The sequence below is a fragment of the Bombina bombina genome, chromosome 11 (assembly GCF_027579735.1).
Source record: "Bombina bombina isolate aBomBom1 chromosome 11, aBomBom1.pri, whole genome shotgun sequence".
Lineage (NCBI taxonomy): Eukaryota > Metazoa > Chordata > Amphibia > Anura > Bombinatoridae > Bombina > Bombina bombina.
This window is the reverse complement of record NC_069509.1, coordinates 28,304,642-28,325,347: the sequence shown is the minus strand read 5'-3', so window position 1 is coordinate 28,325,347 and position 20,706 is coordinate 28,304,642. Positions and strand designations below refer to the sequence as shown.

Sequence of the window (20,706 nt, the reverse complement as noted above, 5' to 3'; positions counted from 1 at the left end):
GGATAGATAACTGCTGTGTGTTGGAGCTCACTAGGTTATTTAAGTTATCTTGACCATCTTCCAGATATTCTATTCTAGATCCCATTTCGTTAAGATCTTTTTTAAAGTCCCTTATTTCTTCTTTGATAAAGGATTTAAGTGCCTCAATATCATTCTTAGAGGGTAGACCTGCTATCTGCGATTGTATAGTGATCAAGGAGTCCCTCTGATTCCCAGCCACCTCTGGGGGTGTAGCAGTATAGCTGCCCTCTTGTGTCAGGGGTACTTCTGGTGTAGGGCAATCTTGCGAATGAAAGAAAGTGGAGACTGAAGGGGTCAGTGCTGGGTTTTTATTTTGTTTATCTGGTTTATTTCCCTTTTTGGCAGCCATTGTTGCTGTTATACTTTTAAATTAGGATTTATAAACAAGAGCTAACCCCTCCAGGGGGACAAGGTATGCTGGTTTTCTAATTGCAGGAACTTTAGTTGACAACCTTTGAAGATTTGACTGTCTGTATATATGTAAAACCAGCCACGTGGGTGTCTATGGCACCTAGCTTCTGATATTTATCTGTTGCCCCCTTAGTGGATGTCAGCCCTGTTGCGGGTATTAGGGGTAATGAGATGCTGGATGTGTCTTGTATTAGGGATTGATACTATGTCCGTTAGCAGTCTTTATCCCTGTATGGCCACACTGCTCAGTATTGTGAATTGTCCCCCACGTGGGTGTCTATTGCTCTGCGGTGTTAGTCAGGCCGGAGCTACTAAGTATGACAGTCTCTATCCACATTCAAACTACTCAATGCCCTCCCGGGTGTCTTGTATTATTGTTAGGCGTTGGGGTTTCCCCCTGTGTTTTTTCACCCTGTACCTTTTTTGGCACGCTCCCAAAAGCCGAACGAAACGGCTCCCAGCCGGACCCGACTGACGCTCTCTCTTTTTCCTCCAACTCACTCTCCGGAGCGATGACAAACAGTCCTCTGAGTCTGCAGTAGGGGCCCGGTATGGCAAGAAGTTGTCCTCTTTGTCGTTAGCGTAGTGATCTCTACACAGGCGCGGGTGAGCTTTATGGTGGAAGAGTAAAGATGGCGCCCACCTCTCTCCCTGTCCTTCACTTTTACTCGTGTAGGAGTGGATTGCTCTGGCTCCGGGTGGTTAAAAAGTAACTGGGTTTGCCTCACAGCTCCCCAGCTGTCATTTGAGCAAGCCGTGTCCCCAAATCTTGCTGGCTAAAGTGCTCTGAAGGGCTGACAGCGACGGAGCTCTCTCACTCTGCTGCCATGTCCCAGCACGGCGAAGCTCCGCCCCCGAATATTTTCAAATTTTATTGAAAAATTAGAAAACGAAAATTTGAAAATAGAATGTAATAAAGTTATATAAACATTCGAAATTCGATTCTAACGAAAGAATGTATCAAAATTTGTTTTCAATTTCAAATTTTTAGAAACATTCGTCCATCCCTATTACCAGGACGTCAGAGATCTGGTTAACTATTTCACGAAACAAATAGGTTGCCCAAAAAAAAAACACATCAAAAATATATTACAAAGTACAGTTACACACATAATAACATTGTCAAAAAATATTGCACAAAAAAGTTATAAGGGCTCAAATAATATGTATTATTTATGTATTTAAAGACATATATACACAAACACATAAATACATATGCGCACACGCGCACACACAGACACACAGACACACACACACACACACACATATATATATATATATATATATATGTGCATTGGAGCCCTTTGCAGTTAAGTAGATGAAAACACGTGTATTTACTGTAAACATTTCACATTCCAATGCTCTGCACATAACAGAATATGTTCTAAGTATTCATAATAAAAATATTCCTAGATATATCTGTATATAGACAAGATAAGCAATAGACAAGGAGGTGGTGTTGGCATTTTACTTTCCTCTCGTTGCACCTTTCAACAAATACAGCCCTTCTCTTCCCTCACATTTTCTTCATTTGAAGCACACATGATTCGGTTATTCTCTCCCCTCTCTATACGTGTTGCAGTCATATACCCCCCCCCCCCCTGGCTCCCAAACTCAATTTTTAGATCACTTTGCTGCCTGGCTTCCTTATGCCCTTTCCTCAGACACCCCTGCCCTCATTATTGGCGACTTTAACATCCCTCTTGACAATCCCACTGCCTCCTCTGCAAAACAACTTCTTCAACTCACTTCCTCTTCTGGCCTGTCACAATGGACTGACTCTCCCACGCACAAAGATGGTCATTCCCTTGACCTGATTTTCACCTATCGATGCACTATCTCAAATTTAACAAACTCTCCTTTTCCTCTCTCTGACTACCATCTCCTAATTTGCAACATCACTTCCCTACCTACAACTCCCCCTCCCTCTACCCCTCACACCAAACTTCACAGAAGCACTAAGTCATTAGATCTGCAACAGCTCGCTAGCTCTCTCAAACCTCTCCTCTCATCCATCACCTCCTTTTCCTGCCCTGACCAATCTATCTGCCACTATAACTCCACCCTTACATCGGTCATTGACAATCTGGCCCCTCCAACCATAGCTCTGAAACCACACTCTCATCCTCAGCCCTGGCATACTCCTCTGACACAGTACCTACGCAGAAGTTCCCGTACTGCTGAGTGACACTGGAGGAAATCTCGGAGTTCAGCTGACTTTCTTCACTACAAGTTCATCCTGAACTCCCACTACTCTGCCCTTAATCTCTATAAGCAACAATACTTCTCTAATCTCATCTCTACTCTTTCCTCTAACCCAAAACGTCTGTTCTCCACGTTCAATACTCTTCTCCGCCCACCCCCACCTCCTAATACAACCTCTCTCTCAGCTCAAGATTTTGCCAGCCACTTAAAAAACAAAATTGACTCCATCAGAAGTGAAATCAGCTCTCAACATACTACCAATCTCCCACCCCCTCAAAAGCTCACAATCATCCAAAACCTAAATATCCAAAAATGCAGCTCTTTTGCCCCTGTTAATGAGGATGAAGTTTCTGTCCTTATACTGTCCTCCCACCTCACTACCTGTCCCCTCGACCCCATCCCCTCACAGCTACTCCCCTCCCTCTCTGCTACCCTCCCCCCCATACTCACACACATTTTCAACCTCTCCCTCAGCACTGGTATATTTCCCTCATATCTAAAACATACACTGGTCAGACCTATCCTCAAAAAACCTTCCCTCGATCCAACATCCCAATCCAACTACCGCCCTATTTCCCTACTCCCTCTTGCCTCAAAGCTCCTAGAAAAGCTAGTATACGCACGTCTATCCCATCTCCTTACACTGAACTCTCTTCTTGACCCACTGCAATCTGGATTTCGTCCCCATCACTCTACAAAGACAGCAATTGTCAAGGTTACCAACGACCTACTTACAGCAAAATCCAAAGGCCACTTCTCTCTACTTATCCTCCTTGACCTGTCTGCAGCCTTTGACACTGTTGACCACCCTCTTCTGCTCCAAACCCTCCAATCCTTCGGCATCTGCGACACAGCTCTCTCGTGGTTCTCTTCCTATCTGACTAACCGTACATTTAGTGTAGCCTTCTCCGGAGCATCCTCTGCCCCGTTACCACTTTCTGTTAGGGTACCTCAAGGCTCTGTCCTCGGTCCCCTTCTCTTTTCAATCTACACGTCATCATTAGGTTCCTTAATAAAGTCCCATGGGTTTCAATATCATTTGTATGCCGATGACACCCAAATCTACCTCTCTGCACTAGACCTACCTCCTTCCTTACTAACCCATGTCACTAACTGTCTTTCTCATATCTCATCTTGGATGTCCTCTCACTACCTTAAGCTAAATCTCTCCAAAACTGAAGTCCTTATTTTTCCCCCTTCTTCCAATGTCTCCACCCCCAAATTTTCTATAACTGTTGATAATTCCATCATTACTCCTACCCCGCATGCCCGATGTCTTGGGGTCACACTTGACTCAGATCTTTCCTTCACTCCTCACATTCAGTCCTTGGCTAAAGCCTGCCGCTTCCACCTTAAAAACATCTCTAAAATTAGACATTTCCTTACACAAGATACAACTAAGATTTTAATCCACTCTCTAATCCTTTCCCGCCTCGACTACTGCAACTCCGTCCTCTCTGGTCTACCTAGCTGCCGCATAGCTCCTTTACAATCCATTATGAATGCCTCTGCCAGGCTCATCTTTCTTACTCGTCGATCTTCATCTGCTGCGCCTCTCTGCTAATACCTCCACTGGCTTCCTCTTACCTCTAGGATTAAACACAAAACTCTCAACTGAAGGCTCCCACCCACCATTTCAGAACTTGTCTCCAGATACTCTCCCTCCCGTCCCCTTCAATCGGCTCAGGATCTCCTCCTCTCTTGTTACTTCCTTACATTCCCGTTTACAGGACTTCTCCAGACTGGCCCCCATCTTGTGGAACTCCCTGCCTCGCTCCACAAGACTCTCCCCTAGTTTTAACAGCTTCAAGCGCTCCCTAAAAACTCTACTATTCAAGGATGCTTACAACCAACACTAACCTTTCCTAACTCCATTGCTTTCCCCTTGAACCCCTTAGAATGTAAGCCTATGAGCCCAGCTGTTTGCAGATCGCCTTCATAAGAGCTGACTACAACAGTGAAACTCTCGGCAGGGCCCTCTACCCACTTGATCCCTGCAAAAGCTATCCTATATACCGATTTTGTTCACAGCGCTGTGGAATCTGTTGGCGCTCTGCAAATACCTGATCATAATAAATAATAATAAGTATTTATCTAAACCTATTTATAATCATGTATAGGTATAGATATGTATATATATATATTAGCAAAAATAAAACTGATATATGTAAAAATATTTATTTATGAATAACTAGAACATAGTCCTGTATGTAAAGAACATTTGAATGTGAAATATTAATATTTTTATGTTGGGTTAGCGCAAATGAGAATATGAGATCGGGTTTGCATGCGAGTAAGGTTTTTTCTCTATTGACTTCTATGGAGGAATAAGTGAACACGCACGCAGTATTCTAACTTTGGCTTTTTGTTGTTGCCAGGTTAACGTGAGAGCGAAAAACAGTTAACTTTTAACTCGTAATAGGAGCTCAACACGACGAGTGCAACTGCAAAAAGCTTTCTATAGCGCAATTAACCCTCTAGCGGAAGCATTAATTTGCATTTCACTTATTGGGGCCTATCTATCAAGCTCCGTACGGAGCTTGTGGGCCCGTGTTTCTGGCGAGTCTTCAGACTCGCCAAAAACACCACTTATGAAGCAGCGGTCTAAAGACTGCTGCTCCATAACCCTGTCCGCCTGCTCTGATGAGGCGGACAGGATTCTCCGGAATTTAACCTGATCGAGTACGATCGGGTTGATTGACACCCCCCTGCTGATGGCCGATTGGCCGCAAGTCTGCAGGGGCCGGCGTTGCACCAGCAGCTCACAAGAGCTGCTGCTGCAATGCTGAATACGGAGAGCGTATTGCTCTCCGCATTCAGCGATGTCTGTCGGACCTGATCCGCACTGTCGGCTCAGGTCCGACAGACATTTCATAAATAAGCCTCGTAATCTGGACCTTTGAACTCTTGTACTCTTGTTTATTTAATAACTTTGATGTTTCTGACAATTTAATGTCTTTAGCCTCACTTTATCTTAAAGGGACAGTATATTGTAAAAGTGGTTTCTTCCTATTAACCCCTAAACCCCATACCCATCGCAAATAGTTTATTAAACTTATTAACCCCTAATCCGCCGCCAACCCACATCGCCAACACTAAATTAAAGTATTAACCCCTAAACCGCCGACCCCCCACATCTCAAATTCTAAAAAAAAAACATTAACCCCTAAACAAAGGCCCCCCACATCGCGACACACTAAATTAAAGTATTAAACCCTAAACCGCCGACCCCCCACATCGCAAATTCTAAAAAAAAAACATTAACCCCTAAACAACCGGCCCCCCACATCGCGACACACTAAATTAAACTATTAACCTCTAAACCTAATACCCCTAACTTTAAATTATAGTTACAATATAACTACCTTTAAATTAAAAACAACTTACCTGTGAAATAAAAAAAAACTAAGCTTTAACTATAAATAAACCTAATATAACTATTTTAAAAAACTAAAATAAATGAAAAATAAAAAACATAAGTTACAAAAAATAATAAACGAAATTATCCAAAATAATAAAAATTACACCTAATCTAATACCCCTATAAAAACAAAAAGCCAACCCAAAATAAAAACACCCCCTTATCTAACAATAAACTACCAATAGCCCTTAAAAGGGCCTTTTATAAGCCATTTTCCTGAAGCAATCAGCTATTTTACATAAAACAATTACAAAGTAATTTCTGTGGGCATTGCCCTTAAAAGTACAGTCAGCTCTTTTACAGCCCATAAAAATTAAAAAAATGCACTAATCTGAAAAAAAACCCACCCCAAAAAAACAAACAAAAAAAATAAACTAACACTAGCCCAAAAAATATGTACTCACAGTTCCTGAAGTCTGGACATCCATCTTCATCCAGGTGGCGACAAGTCTTCATGCAGGCTGCAACATCTTCATCCATCGCGGGCGACTCAACTTCTATCTTCCTCCGGGTGGCGCGGAGAGCTGCTTAAATCCTATTGGCTGATTTGAATATTTCAGCCAATAGGAATGCAAGGTACCCCAAATATAAAAGGGGTACCTTGCATTCAATCTTCAGTGTGCGGCGGAGAGTGCATGAAGAGGTGCCTCCACGCTGGATGTTGTCTCTGCGTTCCTGCTCAGCTCCGTGCCGCCACAGCTCCGCGCCACCGGGATGAAGATAGAAGATGCCCCATGATGGATGAAGATGTCGCCGCCTGGATGAAGATGGATATACGGACTTCAGGAATTGTGAGTACATTTTTTGATGTTAGTGTTAGTTTTTTTTTGTTTGTTTTTTTGGGTGTTTTTAATTTTTTAAGGGGAGCAGGAGAGCTGATAGCCCTGTTAAGGGCAATGCCCATACAAATGCCCTTTTAGGGGCAATGGGTAGCTTAGTTTTTTTTTTTAGATTTGTTTTTTATTTTGGAGGGTTGGTTGGGTGGTGGTTCTTACTGTTAGGGGGTACTTTGTAATTGTTTTATGTAAAATAGGTGATTGCTTCAGGGCAATGCCCTACAAAAGGCCCTTTTAAGGGCTATTGTTAATTTATTGTTAGATTAGGGGGTGTTTTTATTTTAGGGTGTTTTTTTGTTTTTATAGGGGTATTAGATTAGGTTTAATTTTTATTATTTTGGATAATTTTGTTTATTATTTTTTGTAATCTTAGATTTTTTTTTATTTTTCGTAATTTTAGTCTTGTTTTTTTTGTAATGTTAGATTTTTTTTTATTATTTTGTAGTGTTATGATTTTTTAATTTTGTAACTTAAGTTTTTTATTTTTTGTTTATTTGAGTTTTTTAAAATAGTTATATTAGATTTATTTATAGTTTAAGCTTTTTTTTATTTCACAGGTTGTTTTTTTATTTAAAGGTAGTTATTTTGTAACTTTAAGGGTTAAAGGGTGTTAGGTTTAGGTTTAATAGGTTTATTTAGGTGTTAGTGATGCGGGTGTGCGGGGGATTAGGGGTTAATAATTTTAATTAGTGTCAGCGATGTGGGGGGACGGGGGATTAGGGTTGTTTAGACTAGGGGTTTATGTTAGGGTGTTAGATTTAAACAAAACCTTCTTGTCGCCATAGACATATCAATGGAGATTGTGTTATAGAGATCGCCATTCTGCAATCACAGGTGTTAGTATTTTTTCTAACACTTTCTCTCCATTGATGTCCATGGGGGGATACTGCACAATCACGTAGAGTCAGGCCTTGGCTTTTGTGTGGTACGGAGCTTAACGCACCATAGCGCACAACACAAGAGGGTTTTTCTGTAACTTGTAATGGCAGCGCTGTATGGAAAGTGCGATACCGCTAAATAGTTAGCATTATTTATGCTCCGGGTTTAGCGCACAACTTGCAATCTTGCTGAAAGCTAGTTACATTTTCCTTTCTAATGCTTCATGTGACAGCCATCAGCCAATCGCAAAATGCATATATGTATATCCTGTGAATCCTGCACGTGCTCAGTATGAGCTGTCACAGATACAATCTGGCATTATTTTATCTAAATTTTGTTTATATGTTTTTTTAACCAGAACATAGTTCATAAATGTTCAGCATAGGTGGGGAACAAGAGGCAAAATCAGCTATTTCAAATGAGAAAATAAAGGTGAAGGAACTATTTGTAAACAACTTAATACGCTCCAGTAGGTGAAAATGAATAATTAGGAACTCATTACAGGGGAGAAAATATTAGTGTACACTGTCCCTTTAAATGAGAAATAGAACTCACAGATTTGTTGATTATGTTTTAAGTTACACTGTGAGAATGAAGAGGATGTGTATGAAGAATGTTGTTGTACTAAACTGTATCACATTGCAAAATAAAGTGTGTTTTTTTCAGTAACTATTGCTGATATCTTAAAGGGACAGTAAAGTCATAATTAGACATTCATGATTTAGACAGAGCATAACATTTTAAACAACTTTCCAATTTACTTGTATTATTTAATTTGCTTCCTTCTCTTGTAATCCTTTTTCTAAAAGGTTTATCTATGAAAGCTCAGGAGCAAAGAACCTAGGTTCTAGCTGCTGATTGGTGGCTGCATATATATATACTGATTGTCATTGGCTCACACATGTGTTCAGTTAGAAACCAGTAGCACATTGCTGCTCTTTCAACAAATGATACCAAGAGAATGAAACACATTTGATAATTGAAGTAAACTGGAAAGTTGTTTTAAATTGAATGTTCTACCTAAATTGTGAACATTTTGGGTTTCATGTCCCTTTAAGTGAACTTTGTTGATTTATTAGTCTCCTTTATTTTCTTTAAAATCAGTTGGCAACCCTAGAGAGGTTGGGCAAACTACAACCAGCGCGGCCCAGTATGGGAGATTCTTGAGTAATGACAGTACTGGATAACCAGTGTTGTTTGACAAGTGGAAGTGAGCACATTAGAAAAAGAACTGAGATCAATACAAAGGTAGGTATGAGGGAGGAGCTGACCTAAGGCATAAAGACAGTAGAAAAGGGAGTGATGGTGATGAATGTAAAAAATCAAACTTATAAAGAACAAGCCCAACATTCTTCCTGCACAATTGTTTTGTATGATCTGAAGCGACCATAGAGTCAGTGGTCACAGCTGGAGATGTACACAAGAAGCAGAACTCTCCTAGGATCATTATTGCTGGTCATTGTAGGTAAGTGATTGTGATTAAAGGTTTTCTATAAGTAGACGCTAATGCCTGATTAGTACCTTGTACTCAAATAACAGTCTGAGTGTGTACTGTGCTACAGGTAGGTGAGTGATTGTGATTAAAGAGACACAGGTTTTCTATAAGTAGACCCTAATGCCTGGTTAGTACCTCGCACTCACATAACAGTCTGAGTGTGTACTGTGCTACAGGTAGGTGAGTGATTGTGATTAAAGAGACACAGGTTTTCTATAAGTAGACCCTAATGCCTGGTTAGTACCTCGCACTCACATAACAGTCTGGGTGTATACTGTGCTACAGGTAGGTGAGTGATTGTGATTAAAGAGACACAGGTTTTCTATAAGTAGACCCTAATGCCTGGTTAGTACCTCGCACTCACATAACAGTCTGGGTGTATACTGTGCTACAGGTAGGTGAGTGACTGTGATTAAAGAGACACAGGTTTTCTATAACTAGACCCCAATGCCTGGTTAGTACCTCGCACTCACATAACAGTCTGGGTGTATACTGTGCTACAGGTAGGTGAGTGACTGTGATTAAAGAGACACAGGTTTTCTATAACTAGACCCCAATGCCTGGTTAGTACCTCGTACTCACATAACAGTCTGGGTGTGTACTGTGCTACAGGTAGGTGAGTGATTGTGATTAAAGATACAAAGGTTTTTTTGTAACTAGACCCCAATGCCTGGTTAGTACCTCATACTCATATAACAGTCTGGGTGTGTACTGTGCTACAGGTAGGTGAGTGATTGTGATTAAAGATACACAGGTTTTCTATAACTAGACTCTAATGCCTGGTTAGTACCTCGTACTCACATAACAGTCTGGGTGTGTACTGTGCTACAGGTAGGTGAGTGATTGTGATTAATGAGACACAGGTTTTCTATAACTAGACCCTAATGCTTGGTTAGTACCTGGCACTCACATAACAGTCTGGGTGTGTACTGTGCTACAGGTAGGTGAGTGATTGCGATTAAAGATACACAGGTTTTCTATAACTAGACCCCCAGTGCCCATGTTAGTACCTGGTACTCACATAACAGTCTGGGTGCATACTGTGCTACAGGTAGGTGAGTGATTGCGATTAAAGATACACAGGTTTTCTATAACTAGACCCCCAGTGCCCATGTTAGTACCTGGTACTCACATAACAGTCTGGGTGTATACTGTGCTACAGGTAGATGAGTGATTGCGATTAAAGATACACAGGTTTTCTATAACTAGACCCTAATGCTTGGTTAGTACCTGGTACTCACATAACAGTCTGGGTATGTACTGTGCTACAGATAGGTGAGTGATTGTGATAAAAAAGACACAGGTTTTCTATAACTAGACTCTAATGCTTAGTTAGTACCTTGTACTCACATAACAGTCTGGGTATGTACTGTGCTACAGGTAGGTGAGTGATTGTGATTAATGAGACACAGGTTTTATATAACTAGACCCTAATGCTTGGTTAGTACCTGGTACTCACATAACAGTCTGGGTGTATACTGTGCTATAGGCAGGCAAAAAAAAGCCTTAAAAAGCAGCGTTGAGAGGTCCCAATGCTGCTTTTTAACGCCCGCTGGTATTACGAGTCTGACAGGTACAGGTGTACCGCTCACTTTTCTTCCGCGACTCGAGCATACCTCAAATCCCCTTACGTCAATTGCGTGTTCTATCTTTTTAATGGGATTTGCCTAATGCTGGTATTACGAGTCTTGGAAGAAGTGAGCGGTAGATCCTCTCCTGTCAAGACTTCTACCACATTTAAAAGTCAGTAGTTAAGAGTTTTATGGGCTAACGCCGGAACATAAAACTCTTAACTAAAGTGCTAAAAGTACACTAACACCCATAAACTACCTATTAACCCCTAGACCGAGGCCCCTCCCCATATTGGAAACACTTTAATAAATATATTACCCCTAATCTGCCGATCGGACATCGCCGCCACTTTAATAAATATATCAACCCCTAAACCGCCGCACTCCCGCCTCGCAAACACTAGTTAAATTTTATTAACCCCTAATCTGCCGTCCCTAATATTGCCGACACCTACTTACATTTATTAACCCCTAATCTGCCACCCCCAACGTCGCCGCAACTATATTAAAGGTATTAACCCCTAAACCTAAGTCTTACCCTAACCCTAACCTCCCCCAACTTAAATATAATTTATAATAATTTAAATAAAATTACTACAATTAAATAAATTAATCCTATTTAAAACTAAATACTTACCTATAAAATAAACCCTAAGATAGCTACAATATAACTAATAGTTACATTGCAGCTAAAAAAAAAAAGAATTACAAGAATTTTAAACTAATTACACCTAATCTAATCCCCCTAATAAAATAAAAAAGCCCCCCAAAATAATAAAATTCCCTACCCTATACTAAATTACAAATAGCCCTGTAAAAAAAATACAATACCCCCCAACATTAAAACCCACCACCCACACACCCAACCCTACTCTAAAACCCACCCAATGTCCCTTAAAAAACCTAACACTACCCCCCTGAAGATCTCCCTACTTTGAGCCGTCTTCACCCAGCAGGGCACAAGTGGACCTTCAGAGGGGCAGAAGTCTTCATCCGATCCGGGCAGAAGAGGTCCTCCAAGCGGCAGAAGTCTTCATCCAGGCGGCATCTTCTATCTTCATCCATCCGGAGCGGAGCGGATCCATCTTCAATCCAGCTGACGCTGAGCCATCCTCTTCCATCAACGTCCTAACGAAGAATGAAGGTTCCTTTAAATGACGTCATCCAAGATGGCGTCCCTTGAATTCCGATTGGCTGATAGGATTCTATCAGCCAATCGGAATTAAGGTAGGAAAAATCCTATTGGCTGATCAAATCAGCCAATAATATTGAAGTTCAATCCTATTGGCTGATTGGATAAGCCAATAGGATTGAGCTCGCATTCTATTGGCTGTTCCAATTAGCCAATAGAATGCTAGCTCAATCCTATTGGCTGATTGGAACAGCCAATAGGATTTTTCCTACCTTAATTCCGATTGGCTGATAGAATCCTATCAGTCAATCAGAATTCAAGGGACGCCATCTTGGATGATGTCATTTAAAGGAACCTTCATTCTTCGTTAGGACGTCGATGGAAGAGGATGGCTCTGCGTCGGCTGGATTGAAGATGGATACACTCCGCTCCGGATGGATGAAGATAGAAGATGCCGCCTGGATGAAGACTTCTGCCGCTTGGAGGACCTCTTCTTCCCGGATCGGATGAAGACTTCTGCCCCTCTGGAGGTCCACTTGTGCCCGGCTGGGTGAAGACGGCTCAAGGTAGGGAGATTTTCAGGGGGGTAGTGTTAGTTTTTTTTTAAGGGGGGATAGGGTGGGTTTTAGAGTAGGGTTGGGTGTGTGGGTGGTGCGTTTTAATGTTGGGGGGTATTGTATTTTTTTTACAGGTGAAAGAGCTGATTACTTTGGGCCAATGCCCCCCTTTAAAGGGCTATTTCTAATTTAGTATAGGGTAGGGAATTTTATTATTTTGGGGGGCTTTTTTATTTTATTAGAGGGATTAGATTAGGTGTAATTATTTTTAAATTCTTGTAATTCTTTTTTATTTTCTGTAATTTAGTGGGTTTTTTTTTGTAATTTAGTTTATTTAATTTAATTGTATTTAATTGTAGGTAGTTTAGGTAATTCGTTTAATGATAGTGTAGTGTTAGGTGTAATTGTAACTTAGGTTAGGATTTATTATACAGGTATATTTGTCTTTATTTTAACTAGGAATTTATTAAATAGTTAATAACTATTTAATAACTATTGTACCTAGTTAAAATAAATACAAACTTGCCTGTAAAATAAATATAAATCCTAAGCTAGCTACAATGTAACTATTAGTTATATTGTCGCTAGCTTAGGGTTTATTTTATCTGTAAGTATTTAGTTTTAAATAGGATTAATTTATTTAATGATGGTAAATTTATTTAGTTTAATTTAAATTATATTTAAGTTAGAGGGGTGTTAGGGTTAGGGGTTAATAAATTTATAATAGTGGCGGCGACGTTGGCTGTGGCAGATTAGGGGTTAATAAATTTAATATAGTTGCGGCGACGTTTGGAGGGGGCAGATTAGGGGTTAATAACTATAATGTAGGTGTCGGCGATGTTGGGGGCAGCAGATTAGGGGTTCATAGGGATAATGTAGGTGGCGGTGTCCGGAGCGGCAGATTAGGGGTTAATAATATAATGTAGGTGTCAGCGATAGCAGCGGCGGCGGCAGATTAGGGGTTAATAAGTGTAATATTAGGGGTGTTTAGATTCGGGGTTCATGTTAGGGTGCTAGGTGCAGACATAAAATTAATTTCCCCATAGGAAACAATGGGGCTGCGTTAGGAGCTGAACGCTGCTTTTTTGCAGGTGTTAGGTTTTTTTTCAGCCAGCTCAGCCCCATTGTTTCCTATGGGGAAATCATGCACGAGCACGTTTAGCCAGCTCACTGCTGACTTAAGCAACGCTGGTATTGAGGTGAGATGTGGAGCTAAATTTTGCTCTCCGCTCACCTTTTTGCGGCTAACGCCGGGTTTAAAAAAAACCTGTAATACCAGCGTTGTCTTAAGGGAGCGGTGGGAAAAAAAGGCTCGTTAGCAACGCAAGCCTTACCGACAAAAACTCGTAATCTAGCCGATGGTAAATCCCTGTGGCTATTAGACAAGAGCACAGTGAGGAGATTTCGTTATTTCTCTAAATCCTATTGTAGTCCAATTTCACCTTAATGTTACACATATTCTTTGTGTTTAATTCACCCTGATGCTGTTTTAAGAGGGGTGATTGCAGTTTCAGTGTCTAACTAATACTTTTCTGCTCATTTTCTAGTGTTCCATGACATTAATGGGGAAGAATCAGGTAAGTCACATAATAAAGTAAAGAAATGGTTTACATAAAGAGTTCTCAGAGCCAGGCTGGGCTGTCAGTGTGCAAGGATTGGTACCCAAACTCTGTAGATGAGTGACCAGTTGTGACCCTGTCTATTAAGAGTGTTGCTTGAGCTAACAACTTGTGGGTGTATTTGGAGGGGGTTGGACAAGCTAAAAAGACCTGAAATAATAAACAATAAAGAGTGGGGGTGAGTACAGAGGTTACCTCATAGCAGATCATGAGTAATGGGTAATACTGGTGGTTCAGTCATCAATATCTACTGCTTAAAAAGACACTCAAGTCAAAATTAAACTCATGATTCAGATAGGACAGCAATTTTAAACAACTTTCCAGATTCCTTTTATCATCAAATTTGCTTTTTCTCTTGATATTCTTTGTTGAAAGCTAAACATAGATAGGCTCATATGCAAATTTCTAAGCCCTTGAAAGCCACCTCTTATCTCAGTGCATTTTGACAGTTTTTCACAGCTAGACAATGCTAGTTCATGTATGCCATATAGATAACATTGTGCTAACTCCAGTGTAGTTATGTATGAGTCACCACTAGTTGGCTACAATGAAAGTCTGTCAAAAGTACTGAAATAAGGGGCAGTCTGCAGAGGCTTAGATACATGGGATTTAAAGAGGTAAAAAAGTGTATTAATTCAACTGTGTTGGTTATGCAAAACTAGGAAATGGGTAATAAAGGGATTATTTATCTTCTTAAACAATACAACTTCTGGAGTAGACTGTCCCTTTAATAAAATTTGCATTTTTTTTTATATTTACACTTTCTTAGTCACCAGCTCCTGCTGAGCATATGCAAGAATTCACAGAATATACGTATATGAATTTGTGATTGGCTGATGGCTGTCACATGACACAGGCAGAGTGGAAATAGACAGAACATTGAAATTTGTCAGAAAATAGTCTACAACTGATTTTAAGTTCAGACTAAGTTCTATTGCATTGTCTTTGTATCTTTTTATCATTCATTTGCAAAGCTACACAAATAGTTTTGTATAAAAATCCCTCTTTCCCTTATTTATCTGTCTTCTAATCCTTATATGAGTTGTGTGTAACCCCTCTAGTATCTTATAGTGTTATAACAACTGTGTGTGTGTGCTATAGTGTTAGTGCAAGTGAGGAATATATCCTTATATGAGTTGTGTGTACCCCTCTAGTATCTTATAGTGTTATAACAACTGTGTGTGTGTGCTATAGTGTTAGTGCAAGTGAGGAATATATCCTTATATGAGTTGTGTGTACCCCTCTAGTATCTTATAGTGTTATAACAACTGTGTGTGTGCTATAGTGTTAGTGCAAGTGAGGAATATATCCTTATATGAATTGTGTAACCCCTCTAGTATCTTATAGTGTTATAACAACTGTGTGTGTGTTACAGTGTTAGTGCAAGTGAGGAATATATCCTTATATGAGTTGTGTGTATCCCTCTAGTATCTTATAGTGTTATAACAACTGTGTGTGTGTGCTATAGTGTTAGTGCAAGTGAGGAATATATCCTTATATGAGTTGTGTGTACCCCTCTAGTATCTTATAGTGTTATAACAACTGTGTGTGTGTGCTATAGTGTTAGTGCAAGTGAGGAATATATCCTTATATGAGTTGTGTGTACCCCTCTAGTATCTTATAGTGTTATAACAACTGTGTGTGTGCTATAGTGTTAGTGCAAGTGAGGAATATATCCTTATATGAATTGTGTAACCCCTCTAGTATCTTATAGTGTTATAACAACTGTGTGTGTGTTACAGTGTTAGTGCAAGTGAGGAATATATCCTTATATGAGTTGTGTGTATCCCTCTAGTATCTTATAGTGTTATAACAACTGTGTGTGTATTCTATAGTGTTATAACAACTGTGTGTGTGCTATAGTGTTAGTGCAAGTGAGGAATATATCCTTATATGAATTGTGTAACCCCTCTAGTATCTTATAGTGTTATAACAACTGTGTGTGTGTTACAGTGTTAGTGCAAGTGAGGAATATATCCTTATATGCGTTGTGTGTAACCCCTCTAGTATCTTATAGTGTTATAACAACTGTGTGTGTGTGTTACAGTGTTAGTGCAAGTGAGGAATATATCCTTATATGAGTTGTGTGTATCCCTCTAGTATCTTATAGTGTTATAACAACTGTGTGTGTGTTACAGTGTTAGTGCAAGTGAGGAATATATCCTTATATGAGTTGTGTGTATCCCTCTAGTATCTTATAGTGTTATAACAACTGTGTGTGTGTTACAGTGTTAGTGCAAGTGAGGAATATATCCTTATATGAGTTGTGTGTATCTCTCTAGTATCTTATAGTGTTATAACAACTGTGTGTGTGTGTTACAGTGTTAGTGCAAGTGAGGAATATATCCTTATATGAATTGTGTGTATCCCTCTAGTATCTTATAGTGTTATAACAACTGTGTGTGTGCTATAGTGTTAGTGCAAGTGAGGAATATATCCTTATATGAGTTGTGTGTATCCCTCTAGTATCTTATAGTGTTATAACAACTGTGTGTGTGTTACAGTGTTAGTGCAAGTGAGGAATATATCCTTATATGAATTGTGTGTATCCCTCTAGTATCTTATAGTGTTATAACAACTGTGTGTGTGTGCTATAGTGTTAGTGCAAGTGAGGAATATATCCTTATATGAATTCTGTGTATCCCTCTAGTATCTTATAGTGTTATAACAACTGTGTGTGTGTTACAGTGTTAGTGCAAGTGAGGAATATATCCTTATATGAGTTGTGTAACCCCTCTAGTATCTTATAGTGTTATAACAACTGTGTGTGTGTTACAGTGTTAGTGCAAGTGAGGAATATATCCTTATATGAATTGTGTGTATCCCTCTAGTATCTTATAGTGTTATAACAACTGTGTGTGTGCTATAGTGTTAGTGCAAGTGAGGAATATATCCTTATATGAGTTGTGTGTATCCCTCTAGTATCTTATAGTGTTATAACAACTGTGTGTGTGTTACAGTGTTAGTGCAAGTGAGGAATATATCCTTATATGAGTTGTGTAACCCCTCTAGTATCTTATAGTGTTATAACAACTGTGTGTGTGTTACAGTGTTAGTGCAAGTGAGGAATATATCCTTATATGAATTGTGTAACCCCTCTAGTATCTTATAGTGTTATAACAACTGTGTGTGTGTTACAGTGTTAGTGCAAGTGAGGAATATATCCTTATATGAGTTGTGTGTATCCCTCTAGTATTTAATAGTGTTATAACAACTGTGTGTGTATTCTATAGTGTTAGTGCAAGTGAGGAATATATCCTTATATGAGTTGTGTAACCCCTCTAGTATCTTATAGTGTTATAACAACTGTGTGTGTGTTACAGTGTTAGTGCAAGTGAGGAATATATCCTTATATGAGTTGTGTGTATCCCTCTAGTATCTTATAGTGTTATAACAACTGTGTGTGTGTTACAGTGTTAGTGCAGGTGAGGAATATATCCTTATATGAGTTGTGTAACCCCTCTAGTATCTTATAGTGTTATAACAACTGTGTGTGTGCTATAGTGTTAGTGCAAGTGATGAATATATCCTTATATGAGTTGTGTGTACCCCTCTTGTATCTTATAGTGTTATAACAACTGTGTGTGTGCTATAGTGTTAGTGCAAGTGAGGAATATATCCTTATATGAATTGTGTAACCCCTCTAGTATCTTATAGTGTTATAACAACTGTGTGTGTGTGTGCTATAGTGTTAGTGCAAGTGAGGAATATATCCTTATATGCGTTGTGTGTACCCCTCTAGTATCTTATACTGTTATAACAACTGTGTGTGTGCTATAGTGTTAGTGCAAGTGAGGAATATATCCTTATATGAATTGTGTAACCCCTCTAGTATCTTAAAGTGTTATAACAACTGTGTGTGTGTTACAGTGTTAGTGCAAGTGAGGAATATATCCTTATATGAGTTGTGTGTACCCCTCTAGTATCTTATAGTGTTATAACAACTGTGTGTGTGCTATAGTGTTAGTGCAAGTGAGGAATATATCCTTATATGAGTTGTGTGTATCCCTCTAGTATCTTATAGTGTTATAACAACTGTGTGTGTGTTACAGTGTTAGTGCAAGTGAGGAATATATCCTTATATGAGTTGTGTAACCCCTCTAGTATCTTATAGTGTTAAAACAACTGTGTGTGTGCTATAGTGTTAGTGCAAGTGAGGAATATATCCTTATATGAGTTGTGTAACCCCTCTAGTATCTTATAGTGTTATAACAACTGTGTGTGTTTTCTATAGTGTTAGTACAAGTGAGGAATATATCCTTATATGAGTTGTGTGTATCCCTCTAGTATCTTATAGTGTTATAACAACTGTGTGTGTGTGCTATAGTGTTAGTGCAAGTGAGGAATATATCCTTATATGAATCGTGTAACCCCTCTAGTATCTTATAGTGTTATAACAACTGTGTGTGTGTTACAGTGTTAGTGCAAGTGAGGAATATATCCTTATATGAATTGTGTAACCCTCTAGTATCTTATAGTGTTATAACAACTGTGTGTGTGTTACAGTGTTAGTGCAAGTGAGGAATATATCCTTATATGAATTGTGTAACCCCTCTAGTATCTTATAGTGTTATAACAACTGTGTGTGTGTTACAGTGTTAGTGCAAGTGAAGAATATATCCTTATATGAGTTGTGTGTACCCCTCTTGTATCTTATAGTGTTATAACAACTGTGTGTGTGTTACAGTGTTAGTGCAAGTGAGGAATATATCCTTATATGCGTTGTGTGTATCCCTCTAGTATCTTATAGTGTTATAACAACTGTGTGTGTTACAGTGTTAGTGCAGGTGAGGAATATATCCTTATATGAGTTGTGTGTACCCCTCTTGTATCTTATAGTGTTATAACAACTGTGTGTGTGTTACAGTGTTAGTGCAAGGGAGGAATATATCCTTATATGCGTTGTGTGTATCCCTCTAGTAACTTATAGTGTTATAACAACTGTGTGTGTTACAGTGTTAGTGCAGGTGAGGAATATATCCTTATATGAGTTGTGTGTACCCCTCTTGTATCTTATAGTGTTATAACAACTGTGTGTGTGATCTCTGTGTAGTTGTATTTTCTGTGAAAAAATTGCAGTCATATTTGTAATTTGTTAGCAGATTTATTTGCAGAATCTAAACACTGGGACATATATATTAGGTGCTACTGCACAACTTCATTAGATGTTTTTTGCAGAATATAAACACTGGGACATATATATTAGGTGCTACTGCACAACTTCATTATATGTTTTTTCTTTTTTTTTTTTTAGTTTTAATAATTTTTATTGAGAGTCAAAGATCAAACAAAGTCTTATAGTGTCAATAAACAAGTAAGAAAGTGAGTGGGGGCTCACAGGCCCTCTCATCTGTAAGGCACAAAAAGGAACTGGATGGACATGCAGGTCCAAAATAGTCTGTATGAAATAACAATGTGTACATAATCCTTCCAACATACTGGAAGGGAGATCAAGATTAGTAGGATTGAACCAACAAAGGTTGATACATTACGTTCAAGTTGTAATCATAATGGGGGAAGTGGGGCCTAGGGGCGGAGAGGGGAAGAGAAGGGGGGGAAGGGGTACAGCTTGGAGCTTATTCTAGTTATGCCACCAAGTTTCATAAAAGGTGCATTATCAACCATGAACAGATCGACTATATTGGTTTTTGTATAGGAGAGAGGTCCTGTAGTTGGTTAGGTGCTGTGTACGAGTCTTGGGTTAGGGTATCTGGGACCCAGAGTGTGTTGTATTTATCCTTCTAGTCTCTCCATGTAAGTTCAAATAAGTCAGATTTGTTAAGTGAATGGAATATGTCTTTTTCCATAGTATATAGGTATGACATTGTGTTTAAAATTTAAGGGCAATTTTGAGGGAGATACCTTTTTCCAGGATCTGGCTGTATTGGTTTTGATAGATGAAAAAAGGAAAATACATAGTAAACTATGGTGCGCTGGAAGGTTGTGTAATCCTAAGTGTAAAAGAGCTGTAGCGGGTGTTCTTGAAACTAAAATCTTCATTTTAGAGAGAGCTAAGAAACACAAATTCAAAATGGGTTTAACTTTTGGGCATTCCCACCCTATGCGGAGTAAGTCACCAGGGTGGCCACACTTTCACCAGCAGAGAGGGGAAAATCCCGGAAACATTCTGGCTAATCTTGTGGGGACATAGTACCAATGCGATATAACTTTGTAGTATGTCTCATAGATGGTTACACAGTGTAGAGTTTTTTTGGTTAATGCAAGTGTTCGTTGTCATATATAAGGTGGAGTAGTGAGATTTAAGAGAGAGTCCCATCTATGAAGATGAGGTGCTAATGTAGGGGGGGTGCCTTCTAGTAGTTTTTAGTGTGTGGATAGTGGTTTATGAAACCTGCAGCCCCTTTGACAGATGGACTCCCAGGGGGTAAGGGGGCGAGAAGATTTGGGGACAAATCCCCAGCTTGTGAGGAAGCTCTTAATCCTGGTGAATTCAAAATTGAGAAAGGGGGTGACAGCAGTAGGACTTTCTAATTGGTCTAGGGTGACAAATTTGTCCTGAGAGGTAGTTGACCAAAAGTCAGAGACTCGTTTGATACCT

General features: G+C 39.4%; 1 protein-coding gene across 2 annotated transcripts in view; it reads left to right on the top strand.

The window, feature by feature from the left end:
* Window positions 1-9,061: 9,061 nt before the first annotated feature.
* Window positions 9,062-20,706, top strand: part of LOC128642143 (serine protease 33) — a 65,685-nt gene continuing 54,040 nt past the window's right edge. Inside the window, exons 1-2 of one of the 2 annotated variants that reach the window (XM_053694820.1) lie at window positions 9,064-9,238; window positions 14,076-14,105. In XM_053694820.1, coding sequence (XP_053550795.1) covers window positions 9,187-9,238; window positions 14,076-14,105 — 82 coding nt within the window. In that variant the 5' untranslated portion in view covers window positions 9,064-9,186. Of the gene's footprint in view, window positions 9,239-14,075; window positions 14,106-20,706 lie in introns of both variants that reach the window. The other variant, XM_053694821.1, reaches the window with a different exon arrangement.